This window comes from Protomyctophum parallelum, assembly GCF_964188405.1.
Source record: "Protomyctophum parallelum genome assembly, chromosome: 3".
NCBI lineage: Eukaryota > Metazoa > Chordata > Actinopteri > Myctophiformes > Myctophidae > Protomyctophum > Protomyctophum parallelum.
The window spans coordinates 41,841,900-41,865,081 of NC_139698.1; the positions used below are offsets into that span (position 1 = coordinate 41,841,900).

At 44.4% G+C, this 23,182-nt stretch overlaps 1 protein-coding gene across 1 annotated transcript; it reads right to left on the bottom strand.

Annotated features, from left to right (window-relative positions):
- Positions 1-712: 712 nt before the first annotated feature.
- atg5 (ATG5 autophagy related 5 homolog) lies at positions 713-23,035 on the bottom strand. The gene is made up of 8 exons (XM_083761827.1): positions 22,964-23,035; positions 22,388-22,620; positions 21,565-21,692; positions 20,173-20,251; positions 19,763-19,925; positions 18,387-18,481; positions 11,065-11,182; positions 713-4,423 (listed from the first exon to the last, which is right to left on the bottom strand). The coding sequence occupies exons 2-8, from the start codon at positions 22,493-22,495 to the stop codon at positions 4,287-4,289; spliced, it is 828 nt and encodes a 275-aa protein (XP_083617953.1). The 5' UTR covers positions 22,496-22,620; positions 22,964-23,035; the 3' UTR covers positions 713-4,286.
- Between the last annotated feature and the right edge of the window lie 147 nt (positions 23,036-23,182).

Here is a 23,182-nt window from a genome sequence, read left to right on the forward strand (position 1 = left end):
TAGATCCCAGGAAATTACATCTGGCCACGGAAGATCACAGGATCTACTGATTGTGAAGGTAGCCTACTCGGGGAAGGCTTACACTGTGTGTATAGGCTCAATATGTCAGTTTGTCACATTCAATAAATCCTGTGATCTTTTGTGGCCAGATGTAATTTATTGGAGTCTAGTAGGACTATACTAAATAATAAAAAAAGAAATCGCCATAAAATGTTGTAAAGAAATACATATTTAGCCCCATGCTCGAATGCCCCCGCCCCCCGTCAAAAACTGCTAAAATCCCTAAAACGAAAGAAAGCAGCAAATGAAAGAAAATTAACACTCATATTTTAGTTTCTCTAATAACTACCTAAAACATGAACCTTGGTTGAAAAAAACTAAAGTTGTCCTTTAAAGGCATTTGCCTCAAATCATAATGAGCAAGTGAATTCATCACATTGTAATTGTTCAATACCTGATGAATGCATTCCTCTGTATTAGCACATTGGTCTTCCTAGGAAGACGGTTAAAACACCCTTGGTACTCTCACACACACACACACACACACACACACACACACACACACAGCAAATAGAAAACCCATTTTGTTTATTTATTCAATTTTAATACTACAAATATTTTCTATATATTTATTTATACAGCTTTGTAAATATGCTTGTAGCAAAAAAGAAAAGAAAAAAAAGAAAAAGCTATAAACAATAAAACCTCCAAAAGGTGATAGAGAAAAGCAAAGAGAAAAACTAAAAGCACATGGTGTTTGTCTTAGTGGAAGGATTTATCCCCAGTTCAAACAAAGCCACTGATCTAACCAACATGCCTTTCACCTGGCAGATAGACCTTCATCTCATTTCATCTCAGTCTTAGAAAATGAGCAATCATAATGGACAGAATAAAATTATAAAGATGGAAGATATAGAGAAAAATTAAGTACAAAAATGGGGAGAACTTTTCAGTCAGCACCATGACCTGTATTGGCTGAGAGTGTTGGAGGTAAACTGGAGAAATTGTAAACAAGCCTGTCTAGACAAACACACACACGCACACACACACACGGTCCAGTCAGCAGGTGGTGGTCATTCACGTCATTTACAGTACACGACCCCTAGGGCCCCCCGCCCCCGTCAGTGCCAGTATCTTATTCATTTTCCGGTTCTCATGGCGAGGCTGTGTTGTGCAAGTGGAAGGGAATACACTCATAGATTATCTCCACGTTCAATCCCTTTCCATTCTCTCGTCTCTCCAATTCCCTTTATCTTTACAGGCTGTTAGTTTATGGCTATGGCGACAAACCACTCTTTTCTCCATGTGGCTATTTTCTCCCACTTAACCTTCATTCTGTGTGTCTGTCCTGGGGTGCTGTGCTGTTTGTGGCAGGCAGGCTAGAGAGAAGGGAATACACTCATCGCTTCCTCTATCTAAGCTCTAATCACTCTCATCTGTTGATCTGCTTGATATGCGCTCTGTTGTCTGATACTAGACCCTACCACTCGCCCCCTGGGACCTGTTAAACTGAGAAAACTACGCCTGTACGTGTGTGCAAGCACAAGCACGCACCTACGCACGCAAGCACACACACAAACACTTCTGAATAAATGTCTGTGTGTGTACAGGTTTAAGGATGAATGAATGCATGTGTGAGTATGTGTTTATGTACGTGCTTGGTTTCGCGGAATCTAGCAGGACAGTGGGGGGCAATTAATGTAACTTGGGTCGTTATTTGCGGGGGAGGCTTTGCGGTTGGTGTCGATTACGTATAAAATGTGTGTACCGGTATGTCTGGAGGGAGCTTCGCGGAATCTGGCACAAATCATGTGGACGGTAAAGTTTGGCTATTATTAGACCAAACTGGTCATGTTTTCGTAGTTGGTATGGAAACAAATAAATAGCAACCAACTTTTTAGTTGTTTTCACCTTAGATTTTTTTTTAACAAAGCCTCAACACTGATACCCAGCTGTCAATCATTTTCACATTGATAACAGAGGACTTCTATGTGAGATACAATGACATAGATTGTAACTGATAACGGGCTAAAATGCTTATGTACTTTATTGCGTCATGTAATATAAAAAAACATCTGCCTTTTACCCCGATCCCCACGCACAATGGTTCTCCATGCCTCAAAGTGGAAGTAGTTTAGTTAGTATGTAGTTTTTCAACTACCGTACATTACTGCAATTTCATTTTTTGCCATTTTCATTTTCCAACTTGAACAAAAGTGTTACATGTTCACAACATTGTCATTTAACTTATCCTGTAACTGTAACCACTGTGTTGTGTAAAACTCAAGATCTGCAACAACAAGAGGAAGGCTTTAGCTTTCTTCCCAGAAAAACCCGTCGCCGTGTGATGCTTTTTGTCACCGACCGCGTGTGTCCTACTGTATGTAACAACACTAAAGGAGGGGTTAGAAGGTGGCTTGGGAAATCCCTTAAAGACAAGCTAGACGGGGGTGAGCCAGACACGTTTGATCATTGTGTCTAGGACTAGCGTGTACACACACACACACACGTTGCCCTACGCCGAGCCTGGTTCCTGACTCAACATCATAAACATGCCATCCCATCAAGTTCGGCGGCGGCAGCCGTGGTGAGGAAGCCTGACGTGATGTGATGTGTGTGTATGACTGTGACATCACACACACACACACACACACACACAAAATTACAGGGCTGTCTCTGTGACATGAGACGGGTGTATGAGAGAGAGGACAGACAGGATTCCATTGGAAATCTTCACACCTTCCTTCTCCCTCCCGACCCCCCCCAGGGTGCTATAAATGATGGCTGTAATTAGTACGTATACAGTCACAAAAGCATCCACTCAGATGCCAAAACAGACAGATACAGTCATACATATAAACATACACACACACACACACATCCCCTACTGCGCCGCTTCATTCATAACCTTGATGAAAAAAAACACATACACACACAGGGCAGCCCAAGGCTTGTCAGACAGGGTAGTTTAGTGGTCTCATTAGCAGCGGGTGGAATGCCAACAGATAATTAGCCAGTGGAGATGAGAGGGAGAGAGAGTGCACTGGCAGTAAACGACACGAGAACAAGAGAGAATGAACAAAATGAAGGACGGGGGAACTGAAAGGGGGGGACGGATGCCTTGTGAGATTGTTGAATGCAGTGAAGATAAAATGTATTTATACTATAAATAACCAAATGACCAAATGTTTGAGATGGGAGTATGCGACAGAAAATAACATTTAGGACATATTTTTCATATTTTATCTGATTTGTGCTACGTGGATGAGAAGGTGTGACACGAGCCCTATGCCCTACCTCCTGGCTGAACGTGGGTAAACCAACTGTGTGTCCACGCGCAATCCAAAATCGATAAATTGGTCGGTTTGGTTTTAGTCAAGACTTTGTTAGTTAATTATTACGGTAATATGTATGAGAATTTTACAGATGATATCGAATGAACTGATCAAACCTAGAGTGTGTGTTGACCACTTTCAACCTGGCATCCCTATTTTGGGCCTGTCATAATCTGTGAATATTTTCCAAAAGAGCCAATCCACAAGCATGTGAGCTTGTAGATTGGCCATTTAGGCCATGCAACACGCCATTAAAATAGAGCATAGGCGTATAATGAAGATAAGTTCTTGAAGATGATTTGCCCAAGCAGAGTACAAACAAACTCACGTCCGACTGATGCACAAATGTGGAAAGTAAGGCAACTTGGAGAAGAAAACCAAGCACAGCCCCTCACGCCACCTTCCGACAGGCATGACCGTCTCTTCATCTGCGGGGTTGGGGGTAAAGAAAGAGGAGGGGAGGAGAGCATGGATATGGCAGGATGGACCGAAAGAGGCATGACTGTCTCTTCATCTGCGGGGTTGGGGGTAAAGAAAGAGGAGGGGAGGAGAGCATGGATATGGCAGGATGGACCGAAAGAGGCCAACTGACCAATCACACTTCCCTGCTTTACATCTTTTTGATAGGTGCCCAAAACTGCCCATTTTACTATAAGGCTTTCATACCGTTTTTTGGTTTGTATCACACTCCGCTGTCCCAAAGGGAAAGAGGACAGAGAAAGGAGATCCTGGGACAGTTAGAGAGGGAGATGACAGACAGAGGCCGTGTGTACAGGTCAGGATGGGGCTCTGCACGAGGAGCTGCACGGTAGGACATCAACCCGTTATGATGACAACATCACACCTCAACACCCCACCCTCCCCCCACCTTCCTTCCCGTTATCTCTTAAAGTTAGTTAGTCTGCATCCCGCCTTGGTCGGTGGCCGGGCCGAGCCGATGGATCGGCGGCCTCAGTCGGTGGGCGCAGGGATGACGCAGATGTGGAGGAAGTTGTCGGGGTGGCTGAGGTGTTCACTGAGCCACTGAAGGGGAGTCTCCAGCAGGGGTTCTATCCCGTGGATCACCACCTGGTACCGCTTGGCTTCATCTGGAGGACCGGGATGGAAGAGAAGGAGAAGGAGAAGAGAGATAAAAGTACGGCTCACTATGCTACATGACGGGGCACGGCTCACTATGCTACATGACGGGGCACGGCTCACTATGCTACATGACGGGGCACGGCTCACTATGCTACATGACGGGGCACGGCTCACTATGCTACATGACGGGGCACGGCTCACTATGCTACATGACGGGGCACGGCTCACTATGCTACATGACGGGGCACGGCTCACTATGCTACATGACGGGGCACAGCTCACTATGCTACATGACGGGGCACGGCTCACTATGCTACATGACGGGGCACAGCTCACTATGCTACATGACGGGGCACGGCTCACTATGCTACATGACGGGGCACGGCTCACTATGCTACATGACGGGGCACGGCTCACTATGCTACATGACGGGGCACGGCTCACTATGCTACATGACGGGGCACGGCTCACTATGCTACATGACGGGGCACGGCTCACTATGCTACATGACGGGGCACAGCTCACTATGCTACATGACGGGGCACGGCTCACTATGCTACATGACGGGGCACAGCTCACTATGCTACATGACGGGGCACAGCTCACTATGCTACATGACGGGGCACAGCTCACTATGCTACATGACGGGGCACGGCTCACTATGCTACATGACGGGGCACAGCTCACTATGCTACATGACGGGGCACAGCTCACTATGCTACATGACGGGGCACGGCTCACTATGCTACATGACGGGGCACAGCTCACTATGCTACATGACGGGGCACGGCTCACTATGCTACATGACGGGGCACAGCTCACTATGCTACATGACGGGGCACGGCTCACTATGCTACATGACGGGGCACAGCTCACTATGCTACATGACGGGGCACAGCTCACTATGCTACATGACGGGGCACGGCTCACTATGCTACATGACGGGGCACGGCTCACTATGCTACATGACGGGGCACGGCACACTATGCTACATGACGGGGCACGGCACACTATGCTACATGACGGGGCACGGCTCACTATGCTACATGACGGGGCACAGCTCACTATGCTACATGACGGGGCACAGCTCACTATGCTACATGACGGGGCACGGCTCACTATGCTACATGACGGGGCACAGCTCACTATGCTACATGACGGGGCACAGCTCACTATGCTACATGACGGGGCACAGCTCACTATGCTACATGACGGGGCACAGCTCACTATGCTACATGACGGGGCACAGCTCACTATGCTACATGACGGGGCACAGCACACTATGCTACATGACGGGTCACGGCTCACTATGCTACATGACAGGGCACAGCTCACTATGCTACATGACGGGGCACAGCTCACTATGCTACATGACGGGGCACAGCTCACTATGCTACATGACGGGGCACGGCTCACTATGCTACATGACGGGGCACAGCTCACTATGCTACATGACGGGGCACGGCTCACTATGCTACATGACGGGGCACGGCTCACTATGCTACATGACGGGGCACAGCTCACTATGCTACATGACGGGGCACGGCTCACTATGCTACATGACGGGGCACAGCTCACTATGCTACATGACGGGGCTCGGCTCACTATGCTACATGACGGGGCACGGCACACTATGCTACATGACGGGGCACAGCTCACTATGCTACATGACGGGGCTCGGCTCACTATGCTACATGACGGGGCACGGCACACTATGCTACATGACGGGGCACAGCTCACTATGCTACATGACGGGGCACGGCTCACTATGCTACATGACGGGGCACGGCACACTATGCTACATGACGGGGCACGGCTCACTATGCTACATGACGGGGCACGGCTCACTATGCTACATGACGGGGCACAGCTCACTATGCTACATGACGGGGCACGGCTCACTATGCTACATGACGGGGCACGGCTCACTATGCTACATGACGGGGCACGGCTCACTATGCTACATGACGGGGCACGGCTCACTATGCTACATGACGGGGCACGGCTCACTATGCTACATGACGGGGCACGGCTCACTATGCTACATGACGGGGCACGGCTCACTATGCTACATGACGGGGCACGGCTCACTATGCTACATGACGGGGCACAGCTCACTATGCTACATGACGGGGCACGGCTCACTTAGGAATAGTAGTCTAATGGAGCCATAAGTGATGGAGTCTGCAGGAATAGTGTGTGTGTGTGTGTCTGCCGTGCCCATGACCGTAAAGCAGCACCACGTCAGCTCAAATCTGGGTAAGCCAAAGTGACTTTTGACAGTTTTTTCCTGACAGGTGACTTTGTTTAGATGGTTCTTTTTTATTTTTTGTAACTTTCAGTTGTGTGGTAGTTTTACAATGAGCAAACTTGTGTGTGTGTGCCTGCGTGGGTCTGACCACGCTGCCCCCTAGTGAGTGACCCCACCCTCTACTTAAATACTGTGACTGAACATGACACATGAACACACAGATGTTACTAGATATTTGCAGATGTTACTAAATATGTGCATTTTCAATTTAATTTATTATTTTTATTGTAACATTGTGCTTCCAATTACAAGTTCGTTTTCACCACACTGATGGCAGATAAGAACCTGCTGGTATTTCTCAGCCTTAAGAAGCCAACTAATGCCGATATGTTAGGGGGTTGGCAGCATCACAAAGGATGCCAATAAACCGAACAAGCTGGTGAGAAACTGAGTGTTCCAGAGTTGGGAGTGAAAGTGAAAAACTCTGGAGGTGGGGACGATGAGGAGGAAGCTGGATGCTACCCTGGAGAACCCCACCCATCCCCTCTTTCTTATATATACCTATCACTCTTACTGCTGTTGCTACAATGACAACAATCAAAGTATATTATGTATGTAAAGCTTGTAAACCGCAACATATCGTATTGTTTTACATAGCTGCTGGTATCGTTTTATTAAAAATGTATGCAGTCACACAATACTGCGACACATGTAATGTGATCGATCCACCAAATGGCATATGTGTTGCATAAAGAGAAAGAATGTCAAGGAGGAATACATTCATAGAATGGTGGTGTTTTCCAAGTTAGACTCATAATAAACTGTGATTCATTACTTGGTTACAACAGTGACCATTAACAATCACAGGGACAAGTGCATTTGAGGCCACCATGACATATCAACTTACACAACACTTCCACTTCCAAATTGGTAATGACACACTACAGCAGCTAGAGAATATCACAGTGTGTTTGTCTAAATAAAATTGGACTAATTCGGCCACACACACATAACACACACGCTTGTGGTTGAGTGTTGCGCGACTGCTGGCCAAGACAAGATGTTTTGTTACTCGAGCGAAGCCAACCCCTATTTAAGAGGACCGCAAGGCCGCACTTCCCTCAGAGCCTGCACCCAAATATGCACCAAGGCCAGCCAAGAGCCTGGCTACACAACAGTGTTAGCCACATGCTGGATGCATGGATACTGACTGGCAGGCAGGCAGACAGACATACAGGCTGACTGACTGACTGATGTACTGAGTGACTGCCTGCCTGGCTGGCTTCTGTCAATAAACAACTGACATTTTAAAGTCAGACACAACCATTCCCAAATCTCAGGTTTTTAAGACATTGCTGATTCCTAACACACCTTTTGCCATGGGCTAATATTTACACACAGAGTGTCTCTCGTGATCATGAAGCAATACACTGCTGCTCAAAGTTGTGTAGTCAGGAGGGAGGAGATACCACTGATCGTAGACAAGAATCAATGTGGAGATTTTCCTCTGAAAGGACGCATCTCCAACATTACCATAAAGTTCTCCAGGTCATCTTACAATAAATGTGCGGTTCATACAAATGCGTGTGAAAAGTACCATTTGGCTATAATTCTCAGGTTTCCCAGGGACAAACAATGCACCTGGTTTAAAAAATAAAAAACACCACAGCTCCCAGAGACGTCAAGGCTGACCACTAATTAGAGTAATATGTTGTTGCCATTCTGTTTGTATTGTTTTCCACTTGCGTGGAGGTACATGTATAAACACTCAACAGTCTTAAAATAGTTACAGATTGACTCCCATGACTAGTTGGGCATTGGGGAATCCCCCGTTTTTCATTCGAGCCACCCACGCCTACTTGATCAAGTTGATTTGGATTGAAGCTTTGCGTCTCAGAGGGATCATACAAATGCTTGGCACAGACATAACAGAAGGGTGTTATGCTTAAGACATTACTTGAACAAAGAGAAATGCTGCAGAACTTTTTTGTATTTACTTCAAAAGCCAATATGGTACCCTTTTAAGAAAAGGGGGTTGTCTGAATTCTTGTCCTGAACAATGCTGCCAGCATGCTCCTACCCCACCCTGCATCCCCCAGCAAAGCACACGCCCCTGGTCCCACTAATCCAAACATGCAGCCATGATCCCCCAGCTATCACCCACACTCATCTGCCGACTGAGGAAGAGCTGGAAACCAAACAAACGAAGGAAGACAAAAGGAACACTTTCACCTTGATGCGTCAGACTGGCACCCAGCTCGGAGAGGATGGAGAGAAAATTAAAAGACAACAAGGCCAGGGATGGGAGAGAGGGAGGATGTTGGAAAGAAAAAGAACAAAGACAGGGTAAAATAAATAAGTAAGAAAACAAAAAAGAAGCCAGAGATCAAAGTGTGTATGAAGAGAGTGAAAAAGCTAAATAATGTATGGAGGGCATAAGTAAAGAGAGACAACAGTAAAGACAGACATTTGGGACAGATATTATAAAGAGAAAGAAGTAAACTCACAACAAACAAAGAAGTGAATCCTAGACAAAATTGTGAAAGGGACACAGAAAGTCTGTCAAGACCATCGTGCAGGCAGATACAGACAGAGAGACCATCGTGCAGGCAGATACACAGACAGAGAGACCATCGTGCAGGCAGATACACAGACAGAGAGACCATCGTGCAGGCAGATACACAGACAGAGAGACCATCGTGCAGGCAGATACACAGACAGAGAGACCATCGTGCAGGCAGATACACAGACAGAGAGACCATCGTGCAGGCAGATACACAGACAGAGAGACCATCGTGCAGGCAGATACACAGACAGAGAGACCATCGTGCAGGCAGATACACAGACAGAGAGACCATCGTGCAGGCAGATACACAGACAGAGAGACCATCGTGCAGGCAGATACACAGACAGAGAGACCAGCACACACGCAGATAGACAGACAGAGCAGCACGCATGGAGATGGAGTGAAACACAGACAGAGCAGCAGGCAGACAGACAGACAGACAGACAGACAGAGAAGGAGGGTGCAGTTGGCTCCTGTGTGCAGGTGAGTCTCCTGCGGGCTCTGTGTCCTAACAGCCTATTGTCTCCTTATCTACTTCCTCTCTCCTCCTCCTCAGACGCTCCCTGTTTAGACTGCTGCTCCTCACATTCTATCTGCCAGCCCACTCTCTCCCTCCCTCGATCTACTCCAGTATGCGCTCCAATCACAGGAATTCATCTTCTCTACCAGCAGCTGTCGTGGTGTTGTATACCGATACGCTGTGTGCAGAGCACTTAATGGTACAACGTTGTACAGCTTACATCGTGTGTGCATGAGTTTGTCACCATGCAACGCCTCTGCAACGACACAAATTCCAGCACATGATTGAACAGATAGTAATTCAGTTTGTTTCCATGAGTGCCATAACTCCCTGTACCTTGTTAAGGCTGCTGCCATTATCACCCATCTCTCTCGTTCTCCATCCCTTCCTCTCACTATCTACTTGTGCCCCCCCCACCCTCATCTCTTTTCACTTGTTTGAATTATTTTCCCTCTCGTGATGTGGCACATGTTGTATCTGAGAGTGTGGATCTATGAGAAGCCTCTCCAGGCTGTGTAAATAAAATAAACAAAGAGGACAGCTCTCTTTCTTCTCTCTGCTTCCGGAGGATCTAGCATGCTATTGATAAGGGTACCTAAAACATGAACACTTTCTCCACTAGAGTTGGAGACGCACCACACACACACACACACACACACACACACACACACACACACACACACACACACACACACACACACACACACACACACACACACACACACACACACACACACACACACACACACACAACTGTACTGAGATGTTGAGTGTCATTAGTAATATTTTACAGCAAACATGTTGTTTACTATTAGGAGCTTTATTTAGAGCCTTGCGGGTAGCAACTATAGCGAACTGCTTTAGCCTCTGCTGTTATAGGTAGCTAGCTGGACAATGTGGCATTTTAGTACCCATAAATCTCCTTAAGCCATGCAGATCCTGTGAAATAATGAATCTTGTATAAAAGGTAATTTAATTGAGGGTTGCAAACATTTAAAATGTGTGTGCCTGTCCCAGTCACAGGATGTGTGCATAAAATAGGTGTTAAAAGGCAGTATAAAGGTCATTATGCAGATGAACGGCAGATGACTGAATGTGTGGCCATGTGCACACAAGTATGCATGGAGAGAGAGACAGACAGACAGGCACAGAGCGAGAGACCCTGCACATACTATGAAGTTGGAGGGTTCAAATAAGGTAGTTCTAGTATAATTACGTAGGTTGTAATTATGTAGGTTGTGAGTGGTATTACAAGTTTAATTATCACTTACGTATGTACTGTATGTACAGCTGTATGTGTACGTGTACCTACCATCGTTTGCTATAGCAGCAGGATACAGCTCTTTCAGTAGGTCCCCTAGAGTGTGTGAGTGGCCCTCAGGAGAGACAGGCCGAAACAGCTTCTGGATAAACGGCCTGTCACTCATGGTCTGGAATAAAATTGGAGAGGAATCAGAACACGGAAAATGTATTAAACACTGCAACATCAATTCTACACATCACTGCAATTCCTATATACATTATACACCCAGAGAAAAGGACAACAAACTGAAGGGAAAGAAAGGCGACACAATATGAACAAGAATTAAGATATAATCACAATGCAACCAGGTATGTGCTTCTATAGTGCCTGGCTAGCAACAGGCACCCCCCCCCCCCCCATTATCCTACTAGCTATAATAATTAATGCTGTGTCAGTCCTTCTGTGTGTACATCTGTAGTTCACATATCTCGAGAACTGTCCAACCGGCCGGCTTCATAATCAGCGTGCACGTCTGCGACAACACAAGGGAGTGTTGTGCCTGCTGTTGCCCGGATAGATGGTTGTCCAGAACCACTGATCCAACCGATACGCTCATATACATACCAGTATATTGAGCTCGGGTTGTCCAGAACCACCTGCTGTATCAAAACAACATGCATACCTAACCTATACTGTATGTATGGGACCGCCCGACTCAACCTGAATGAAGGCGAGGAAGTAATGCGTGGGAGGTTGATGGATCAGCGTATCTCGAAAAATATTGATGAAATCAAATCTCTATATATGGAGTGCCCTGACATCATCAATATATCGTAGTACTGACTTCATAGACTGGCCTGGACTCCATATTTGCACATGCCTGACTGTATAGGCACAAAAGAGAGAGATATAGAAATCTCCATGGGCAGGCAGACAGACAACGGGTACAACGGGTATGCATAACTGGCGGGTGGGCATGCATTTACAACTTGCACCGTTCCTGACTTGCATCGTCCCCGAGTAGGCCAGTGCCCCAGTCTAGTAAATGCTAAATACCGGACAAAACACGTCTCATATGGATTTGATACAAGATGATACAGGACACAATTTACGCATGTCGCATGCTTGTAAAAACAGCTGACCGAGGTAACTAGCCAGCATTTCCTTCAGTGCAGTAACTGTGGCACCACAACAGGCCCCAGTGTAGATGACTAAACCACTGTGGGAGGAGCAGGCCGCATGGTTACCATGGAGCTCAGCAGTCCTCTCCTCACCACAACAGTCTTCAGCACTACAGTTTATTACAGAATTCCAACCACTCCTCCCATGGTTGAATCTACTGTACAAATCACCCAGAAATGTCAAAAGTCTCACTCAGTTAATTTCCCCCCCAAAAAATGGTGTCAATACAAATTCCCCCATAGAAAATGGCAGAACGCAGATGGGGTCGCCATTGCCTGAAGGCATACTCGGTAATCTATTTTGTACAAAAAGTGTTTTTTTACTTATTTCTGAATTACCTCTAGCCTTGTTAGGTAAGTGAACCAAAGGAAAAGGTCACTTTAACAAGTTGATGTTAACAGAATGCCACACACATTTTCTTCAATGATGGCATTAAAATAATAATAATAAAAACTCTTTAGATACACGGCACCACTCCAAATGAACGTTATGAATGACCGGCATGTGTATACGTGTCAATAACATGTTACTGGAAATGAGCCTGACCGCCGGGAATGTGTGATTTAGCAAGCGCCAACATTCCGTCACATATTGCAAACAGAACTGGTGTGGTTCACTGTTCAAATCAATATGGAAATCTGGATATCATTAGTACAGTAATACAGAGAGCAGCAGGCCCACTCAATGGCTGATGCGCAATTCATATTCCATCGTATGATGTGTTCCAAAAAATAGCAGATCTACAAGCTCACAACACGACACTTGTAGAACTACTGTCTCTGCTGGATGGCACGGAACGGCAAAAACATTACATATTTTAACATTGATGCCGTCTGCCGTTACCATCGCCGGTTGTGGCTGCCATGCCGTCCTGTTCCGTTTACCGTCCGGCTCTCGTCCACTAAAATGACATGCATGTGTCGTGTTGTGAGCTTGTAGATCTGCAATTTTTTGGAACACATCATACGATGTGAAAACCCCTCCCCCACAACAGGATCTCATTAGAAAATTTACATTGGATGCATAATGCCCTTAACTTAAAATAACATAAAGCACCTGCTTACTTACTGTAGCGTTTTACACATATTGATAAGTATAGTGTATATTGCACATATGATTGCCAAACGCATGTTTTGTACATATTAAGATAAGTATCGGACGTGGCGTTTGCATGCTTGCACACCTTGCAGCCAGTCCGTTTACATTGTGTACTGTAGCTACTAGCCTGGTTATGTTAGCTAGCTTAACAAAACATGACTTTGAGTTAAAACTCTATTCTCCAGTCAGTCAAATAGTGATGGTTTCCCATCTTGGCCAAAGTATTTTTAATTAAGAATTTTTGCAAGGATAGTTTTCTGTTCTATTTAGTAGTTCTCCTGAGAATAGTTTTATAATATATATATATATATATATATATATATATATATATATATATATATATATATATATATATATAATTATTATTATTTTGCATTTGTGCATTTGAGGTGGAGCATTTTTTTCTTTTTTTTGGCTTTCGCCTTTTTTTTTATGGGAGGGACAGACAGTAGGCTGACAGGAAATGGGGAGAGAGATGGGGGGGGTGACATGCAGTAAAGGCTGTCGGGATCGGGAGTCGAACGCGCGGGCACACTGCCATGGGCAGCAGTTCCATTCCAACAACTTACCAACTGAGCTTTCACAGGGAATGAAACCCAGAACATCAGCACACGGTTGGGGAAGATACCAGGTCCGGTCAGATACCCAACCCTTGCAGCCTCCGAGGTGTCAAACAGAGAGTCTGACACACAATAGGGGCTAATCATGGTGCTCTGAGAAGGAAACTGGTGAGGACTAGGGGTCGGGTAACCAATCTGTAACTACACACCGCGGAGCTGCGCACGAGCCAGGTGAAGGTGGCTGAAGAGGCGTGAGGCTGCAGCTTGGGTTACACAGAAAGAGTGAGTCACTGGCAGGAAGCAGGGCCTTTCGTGCGGGATCATCCCCAAAAGCCAGAGCGGCGAGAGTGTGCTAAGTGACAGCTACTTCGTTGCATTTTTTAACAGTTGACCATGAATTATTGAGCACGGCGCCATACAAAGAAGAGGGGACCCATTGATCCTTGGGGACAGAAGCGTGATACTCGTTGGACAGAGACACTTTCTTTTCAGCTGGCGTGACACCTTAGCTGGCAGTGTGGCACATGGCGACACCAAGGGAGGGAGGTGTCTTTAGGAGTCAGGTGAAAAGAGATGGCTTGCTTTTACTGACCGAAAAGAGTAGCAGCGGAACTCAACCCATGGCCTAATTGCCGGTGTGGATTCAATCTGCCTAATTGACAGTAAAACAATGGGTGGTAGTACACAAATGTCAGTCAATATAAGTTTCCACAGAGTGCAGAGGTGGGAGAGAAAGCATGGCCTCTTTTTTCCATTGAGCCCTGAGACCTTCCATTGGTAAATTAAAACTGCGGTGTCACTTTGAATGTCCTATTTATTTATTCATCATTTGGTTTGTGGCATTAATCAAATGTGGTGGTCATGATTTTACGTCAATTGTTATTTCTTGATGGCGAGTATATCGGTCTGGTTCTGTAATGATGTGAGGGGTCGGGATTTACTACAGTAATTACTGTACTAATTACTTCTTCATGATCACAGCAAGTCAACAGCCTACCTTGCTTATGAGTTCAGATAAAACATGAATGACAAACTGAAAATAGAAAGTAGGTTCCTAGCAAAGCAATCAAAGCAACCACATATGTGCACTTTTGAAAGGAAGAATTTTTTTTACACTTTCTCTTTTTGAACAATCAAGAGTGTATTGTGTAGCTTCATTAGTCTGTTTATGTAGTGAGTTCCAAAGCCCTAGTGAGCTTCAAAGACCCTTACAACAACAATCAAGATACAACATCTTTATCTTGACAATCACATATGATTTATATGGGCAAACTCATGCCGTGAAAATATGACCATCATAACATTTAATTTGGTTTGGTTTATCTCCGACACTAAAACCGCAAACCATTAATGAAAAAAGACAGAGTTCTTCCCTGATACTACAGACCAATCACCTGTTGCCCTTGGCATTATTGCACACAACTCAGCTCCACTACAAGATGACATCTAAGATTAAATAAACCCATTCTTCAATGCCTCCCAAAGCACTGTAACAAAAAAGCTATTATTTATGACTGCCTGGTATTGCATTAGAAGTTTGTGAGCAAGCACTTAGTCATGGAGGGGAAAAAGGCATACCTGTAGAGCAACAATGTAAGTGGTCTTTAAAACAAGCATTGTAATTTTCACTTTCCGCACAGACGGTCGGCCCCCTCTGGCACTTTGAATCACAGAGTGGCGTCACTTCTAGAGCAGGAAAAGGCTCTGGCTGCCAAACAAGTCCAGTCTGCAATCACACTAGCGGGCGCGGCAGTACAACGCGCAACAGCACACAAACAGGCACACTTGAAAACATGCCTAAAACCGAAACTTAATCAAATATACATGTGCTAGTGTACATAAGCGATCTCTCTTACTTTCTCGCACACGCACACATACACTCACTTCAACGCTGTTGTGCCCATGAGGTCTCCTCCTCTCTATGGGGAGTGCAGGCCAGACGGAAGTGAGCCCTCTGTTATTTAGAGTCAGTGTTGTCATTAATTCTGTCTGCATCAAACACAGCACATGTTATTTACACTAAAGACCTCAATCTGGCCTCGGAGGGGATGGGGGTAGGGACTGTTCATTCCTGTCTTGGCCAGCCTGCTGTACAGTCAGCATGGGCGCCTTCTTCTCTAGTCCGACATGTCTCCTCTGGTCATAAAGCTAAATCTCCAAGACGAATCCTTGTGTTCTAACTTAGATCTAGTTTTTAAAAACAGTATGTATTAAAAAAAAGAATGCAAGGAAAGTAAAACTAAAATGTAGTTATGTGATTTTTGCCTTGGAGCAAACCAACAAACCCTGCAGCAACATCCTGTTATTGCCGTTTTATTACCACAAAAATACAAAGGTTGAAATTTTTAATTAGCCATGTATTGAAGATTTACATGGGAAATAATCTATTTAAGGGCTACTTTATTCCCCCAGATGCAGCCTTGGTTTTGATTGATAACCATTCCATTGCTCTTGTTACACAAAAATAGCCATACTGTATGTTAGTTACCAAATATGTCACAGTAAATTTGACAAGCCAACAATACCTCAGGGAGGCAATTTACCACCTGTCATTAGACAAATGCTGGCAAATGCAATGGATGCAACTCTAGTCTACACAACCAATCACTCAATTATTTTACATTACAAATGTATTTTAAAAACACAGCTTGCTAGTCAAGCATAGAGGGTGGGGTAGCATGTATTCCAATTCCTATATTTCTATAATAATTTGTCAAAAATAAAGTTATGTAATTAATATAAACATACCAATAGTCTCAAAGGCATTGACTCATCTCCCTCAACGAGACCAACAGTAGACTTGGCAGTAATGAATTGCCCAAATTTATTTCCACATTTTTAACTACCTTGTCCTGACATGCCCATATAAGAAAATTCCTTTAGAGATGAAGAAATTACGTCTTTCTCGGTTTCCGGTTGAATGAAGACCAGGGCTTCATGGAATCAGTTTCAGGTACTGTAAAAGTACTCCACACACACACACACACACACACATTGTCTGGCACTCGGCAAGCTAATGTTTTCCAGGCAAACGCTGAAGCGCTTATTCATCATTTTGCTCCGAGGGAGTTTTACCTGAGTCAGTAGTAGGCTATAGACATGACGGGATCCCCCTACTCCAAACCTCACCCCTGTTTTTGCCTCATGTCCTATGAGTTAACTGTAAGCACAACCACAGTCTCACTCTGGTTCAATGGCATTGCAAATAAACTCGAGAGAATCATAGTATCGTATGTGCTGGAAATGATGAATAATTGCTAGAAAGATTGCAAAACAGTGTTCATAGTGTTTTAGGGCTATTTAGACACGTTTTAGGCAAAGTGACATAAGTAATGGTCCAAAGGGTTGGTTGTTTCGTCTATAGATGAAGCAATAGCCAACCACTAATGTAGTCAGGATGTAGACCTATATTAAATTAGTTATCAATCAATGGCACACACAAGTCACAACAAATTCAATATACAACAGGTAGTTACAGAACAGGTTGTTATTATAGTCAGGGCTAAAAATAAGAAGTTAGCCTGAATTGAACGGATCCCTATGACAAGTCTATCTCAGTGAAAGGATACATTTGCTCAGATTGGGTAGAAATACTCTGCAAACTTGCAATCTACAGGGTAGTAGGCCAACAGAGGTATATTTTACACATTCCTCTAACCCCACCTAGTGGACAGACCAGACTGTTCATTCCAACTTGTGGAATGAACTCCAAAACTCTTTAAAACTGAGCTCCCTGCCAGTTCAAAGGAATGCTCCAGAACATTTTTCACCGTGATTGCTCCTGCTTCAATTGATTTATTTTACTGATGGTTGTTCTGTATAAAGTTCCTTTGTAATTTATCCTGATTTATAATGTTGCGTTTGATGTATTGTTTTTTTACTTTATTTTGTGTATTGTAACCTCGGCTACGTTGAAAATGAGGGCTTGCCCTCAACTGTATTTCTGAGTATAAATAAAGTTGATGATGATGATGAAAGTAAAAAGTGGCTACATACAAAAATATGAACCTTAGTTGGAGAAGCATTTTTCAAAGAAAGCAAATGGCTAGCATCAGCTTGTAAATCTGCCATGGCAGCACACCTAAACCTAACCCTCTCCCAACCCTTAACGCACCCCTCACCAACCTTAATCCGGTCGTCTTAACGCACCCCTCACCAACCTTAATCCGGTCGTCTTAACGCACCCCTCACCAACCTTAATCCGGTCGTCTTAACGCACCCCTCACCAACCTTAATCCGGTCGTCTTAACGCACCCCTCACCAACCTTAATCCGGTCGTCTTAACGCACCCCTCACCAACCTTATGTCTAACCAATGCTATGTCTAACCAAAGGATGCCTCCCTCCGGGACAGCTAGGGGTCTCCTCAGAGATTCTGCAGGAGGCCGCCAAATCTTTGCGTGATAGTTTTTGTACATGAACCACTTGATCCCTTGCATACCTATTCTGAGGGGACATTGGAACAATAGCCAAAAATAGCAGATCTACAGTATAATAGTCTCTGGTACTAAAACATTTTAATGTGTGTGTGTTTCATCAGTTTGTTACTGACCAGGTATATCCTAAAGGGGATATAGCGGAAACCTCCATCTTCGGTGGGATACTCCATCAGCTTCCTGTTCATGGCCCAGAACTGATCAAACTTATCTGGACAGACATGGACACACAGACACACAGACACAGACACAGACACAGACACACACACACACACACACACACACACACACACACACACACACACACACACACACACACGTTTAAAGTACATGAGTTTAAACACCACAGCAAATCTAAATGCACAACACTGCCCCTATATATTAATGAATGGTAAGCACTAAGCACAGTTGTCAGTGGGCTTATGTCTTTCAGTTGTCTATTATCTAGCCCAGTGTTTCTCTAACATTTTCATGTTAGAGAAACTCATAACCACAGCCATGTTCCTTGATCAGTTCGTGACGTCCAAATTGACATGAATTAGGCCGCAGAGGCGCAGGCCGCCATATTAAAAAGATTTGTTGGAGCCAGGGATCGCCAAGATGATGTTTGTTGTTAGTTTAGATTATGTCATGGCTACTCGTATCGTATCGGAGATCGGCGCCGATCCAGGCTAAAATTCTAGATCGGGTATCGGTGGCAAATGGGCCGATCCATTATCCGATCCAGATGCCGCTCCGTTCTCCCGTTGAAACTTGAGACATGCTCCTGCCCAGTGCACAGTCAAACAGCCCCCTCCCTCAGCCCTCTCCCTCATTCAAACATTGTGAAAAGTTGGCCCAACATGCGTTGGGTTATCACTTTCATATGAGCTAAAGATTCTTCCCAATCATTCAATCGCTACTGCCTCAAATTCTCAGCTCTTTTTGTACATGAAGACAGTTTTTTTTCACCAAATATACCTGCCTTTTCTTTTCTTTTTTCCTATTGTTTGTTTCAATCAGTTTGGGCCTTTTTGTTTCCTCAAATCAGATAAATCATAATTAGACTAAGGCTACATCTACACACATTTTAATTGAAAAACTGCATTTTTAAACGAAAACCATCTGAATCCCTCTGCACAACTACTAATAAGGGTGCTCAGTTTGGCAAAAGTCAGCAGAATTGTCTATAACAATGATATATACAATATATATAATACAATTTCGAGATGTAGCCTAACTGAGATAAATGTTTGAGTACATGCGCTTCCACTAGTATTCAAGATTTAGTTTTTCTATTCCAAAACAGGTTATGTGATAAGGTTAACTGAGAAGGCCATCTTGTCTCCCATCCTGCCCGCCCAGTACAATATGGCTACAACACTGCTTTTCAAAGAGGTTGTGCGGCAATATTCAAAATAAATTAAACAAAGGAATTCCCATTATGAATTTGTGTATGTGTAAGTAAGAGATTATTACATGTGCCTATGTCAGTCAGTGCATGTGTAAGTACCATTCTGCAGGCCCATCCACAGCTGCTTGTGGTCTTTCTTCTGCATGTCATTTATCACCTGGCTCTTGTGTTTCAGTGCATCAGCCTCCTTGATGCAAGACATGAAGTGGGCCTCGATTATTGAATTGGTAGGGCAGTGGAGCAGATCACGCTCAGGGAAATTCTGGGAAACACAAGTGCAAATACACACAGCATATCACATGTGGGTCTTGTTCCATTTTATTCTGCTGTAGGCTAATACACAATATCACTTTGAGTAGCCTTTCATGCACAATACACTGAGAACACATTAACACAGAATTAACGCCACAATACACATACTGTAAAAAACAAACACTATTTTTCATGTGCTATCATTACAATTTCCCAAAAAGGTGAACCTCAGCTAGTAACAATTGGCTAGTCTCTACCTTAAAGTGCACAGTGATGTTCCAGGGAAGGGCAGAGTTGGCCGCATGGAGGTCAAACAGCATTCCGATTGGATTGTGCCTGTCAGGAGGTACCAAACACAAGATCCCATGATCACTCCAAAGAGTACTGACTGATAACATGATTTATTCATACAGCACATTGGAAAATTAATAGGCATGGCAGGAAACGCATCATTTGGAGTGTTTGGAAAGGTTGTTACATTTATGCAGAACGATTATTGTGAAAATAAGGATAAAACATTTTTTATTCTATAAAATGACTTTAACAAAAATGTACAAACAAAACCATGGCCATACTAATACATGTGTCGTCGTTACGTTTTTTTGTGGTCCTAAGCTGACACCTGGTGGCTCAATTTAGCAACTGACTCAGCAACATACTGAGGAAGGTGCAAGGCTGTCTAGTTTATACTTCATCACCGCATATTTCTTTCTTTCATGAGGAAATAATTAATGTGGAGTACCTTTTGTTGTAGCTTGTAAAACCACTTGTTATTATAGGGAAATATTTTCAAAACCTTTCAATTTATTTTTGAAAATATAGTTGATCTACAAGCTCACAACACTGTGATTATTGTAGATCAGCTTTTTCTGCATGCGACTCTGTCATAATGACAAAGTAAATCAGGATGGAATTGTCAGTCTGCTCCTCTTTCCTTGGACTTTGTATGTGTTTATTATATTTGTTTTTGGACTTTTACTTATTCTTGTTATGTTTCAGTCTTGTATTCTGGTAGTTGTTGTTTTCTAAGTAAATCTTATTTTGTAGTAAATGTTCTGTGCTTTCCTGTCTGCCTTGTTTGCTGTTCCCTTACCTGCCTTGTCTCACCTCCCTGTATTATTGTAACCCAGCTCTGTTTGCCTGTCAGGGCAAACAAGAAGCTTCAAGAAGACACCTAGTCCAGGCGTCTCTTCCTGGTTTTTAAACAGATGGTGGAAGGAAATGACGCTTCCGCGCTGCTTCAACTTGCAGTGTTGGCAAAGCGTTTCAGTTTTTTTGCCGATGTGTCAAGTTGCAACCGCGCAGGAGCGTCATTTCCATCCACCAGCTATTTAGGTAGAGACACCTGGGCTAGGTGTTTCTTGCGGCTTAAGTGTGCTTACACCCTTAACCTATCCCAGTGTTGATTGTCTGTTTCAGTTCATCTGTGGCTAGTTAGTTCTTGCCTAATGGGGGAAATAAAGGTAAGTGTGTGTGCTCTCCATGTCTGTCCCTCTAACATGTGGTGCTGTGCACACATTGTTTAGCTGTTTGATGCCATAGTGAAATTCGAACTATTCCTTTAAGTCCTAGAACCACTCACAAGGATATTCTCACACAATTCCCCCCAATTATCTACATGTCTATATGGAGATACGGTATCTACTTACCATTTGAGAGGCGTTCCTTCATACTCAAACCACATCTCCTCCACATCCTCAGCCTTCACCACCTTGAGGAAATGCTTCTTAACCTTGTCTGTGACCAGAGGCAGGTAGCTCACCCTGGGCAACAGCAGCTGGAGACAACCGAGAACGTTTGATTATGGATACCCAGTTCAAACACATGAACTCTAGCATCCCTATTCTGGACAATCTGCCGAATACATTTGGTGTAGCGGGAAAGAAAGAGGGGGACAACTGACAAGTATAGACTCCTGGGGGACCCTGGTCAACTAAATATAGGGTTTAAAATTAAGTGGTTAACCAGAGTGTAGAAATGTAACCGAATGGACCCGTAATCAATTATACACTCTGAATCTAACTATAAAAGTCTGTGTGTGCGTGTGTACGTCTGTAATCCACTCGAACAGTTAGCCCCACCGACTTCAAATTCGACACACGCGTTCCACACCACAACAGGGAGTGCAGTGCCATGGCCCCGGGCCCCTGCCCAGGGTCCATACTCCATATATGGAGCTGGCCTGTTCTGTTGTGATTGTGATGGCCTACAAGCCCTACATATTAGATCTGCATCAAGTGTATAAAGTTGGTGTTTGAGTGTTTAGTGCACAGTGCTAGAGCTCCAAAATGGGATTTATTAAGCCTAATTGGCAATTTCACCAAAGCACATAAAGGCACATGATGCTCCACATGTGTCAATAATACAAATAACAGAGCCACTGTGTGGGCAGTGACAGGCAGGGTATTGTCCAAACAGCAAGGTTGAAGTTTCTAAACTTTGCCCATGAGTCCATGACTATGGTTAACTTACATAGAAGGGCTCAGCCTCTCTCTCGGTGACCTCATCCTGATAAAGATTGAAGCAGGTGGGGATCCGGCCGAACCACACGTCACGCAGCACGTCCTTGTCATCTGCCATGCTGCTGGGGCTCCCGGTGGCACAGTAACATAAATGATGGATTCTTCAGCAACAGATCCTGGAATCTTGTCAGTTGGCCACGCAGTATCAGTAGAACAACACAGATTCCCTGGCGTTCGATTTCCCTGCAGATGTCATACAAGTTACAACCCAAATGTTATACCATGCCAACACCAGGGAAAAACAGATCAGTCTTTCTGCGCAGACACCTCGTATGCCCTGAACGATTAGATAGTAAACTGTTTTATGTAGAAACTAACTGTAGTAAGCCGCGCACTCGCGCAGCAGTAAAGCTAAATGACTGTAGCATTAGCACCCCCGGCTAGCTGGGGTCCGCTCGTAGTATAGCTGCAGCAGGCTAGCAAGTCTGGTGAATGTTATTGCTTCTTGGGGAAACATATTGTCTATGGAAATAAATAATAGTTCCGTCCAACAGTGTCATGGCCGTTAAATGTATGCAAAGCTTACTTTCTCTGGCTTTAACAAGCAGCTGTGGGAGAAGGGCCGTGACAGTAGGAGTTATCAGGTTGTCATCCGCCTCATAGATATGTCTATGATCCGCCTCCTCCTGTCAAGAGTAGAGGAAAAACATCTCATTTTCTCAGTGGTTCTGGCCAAGAGCGACACCTACAGTAAAGTCTCAAAACTACAACAGGTTAAACAATGAATTGTTCTCCAATGCGTAAT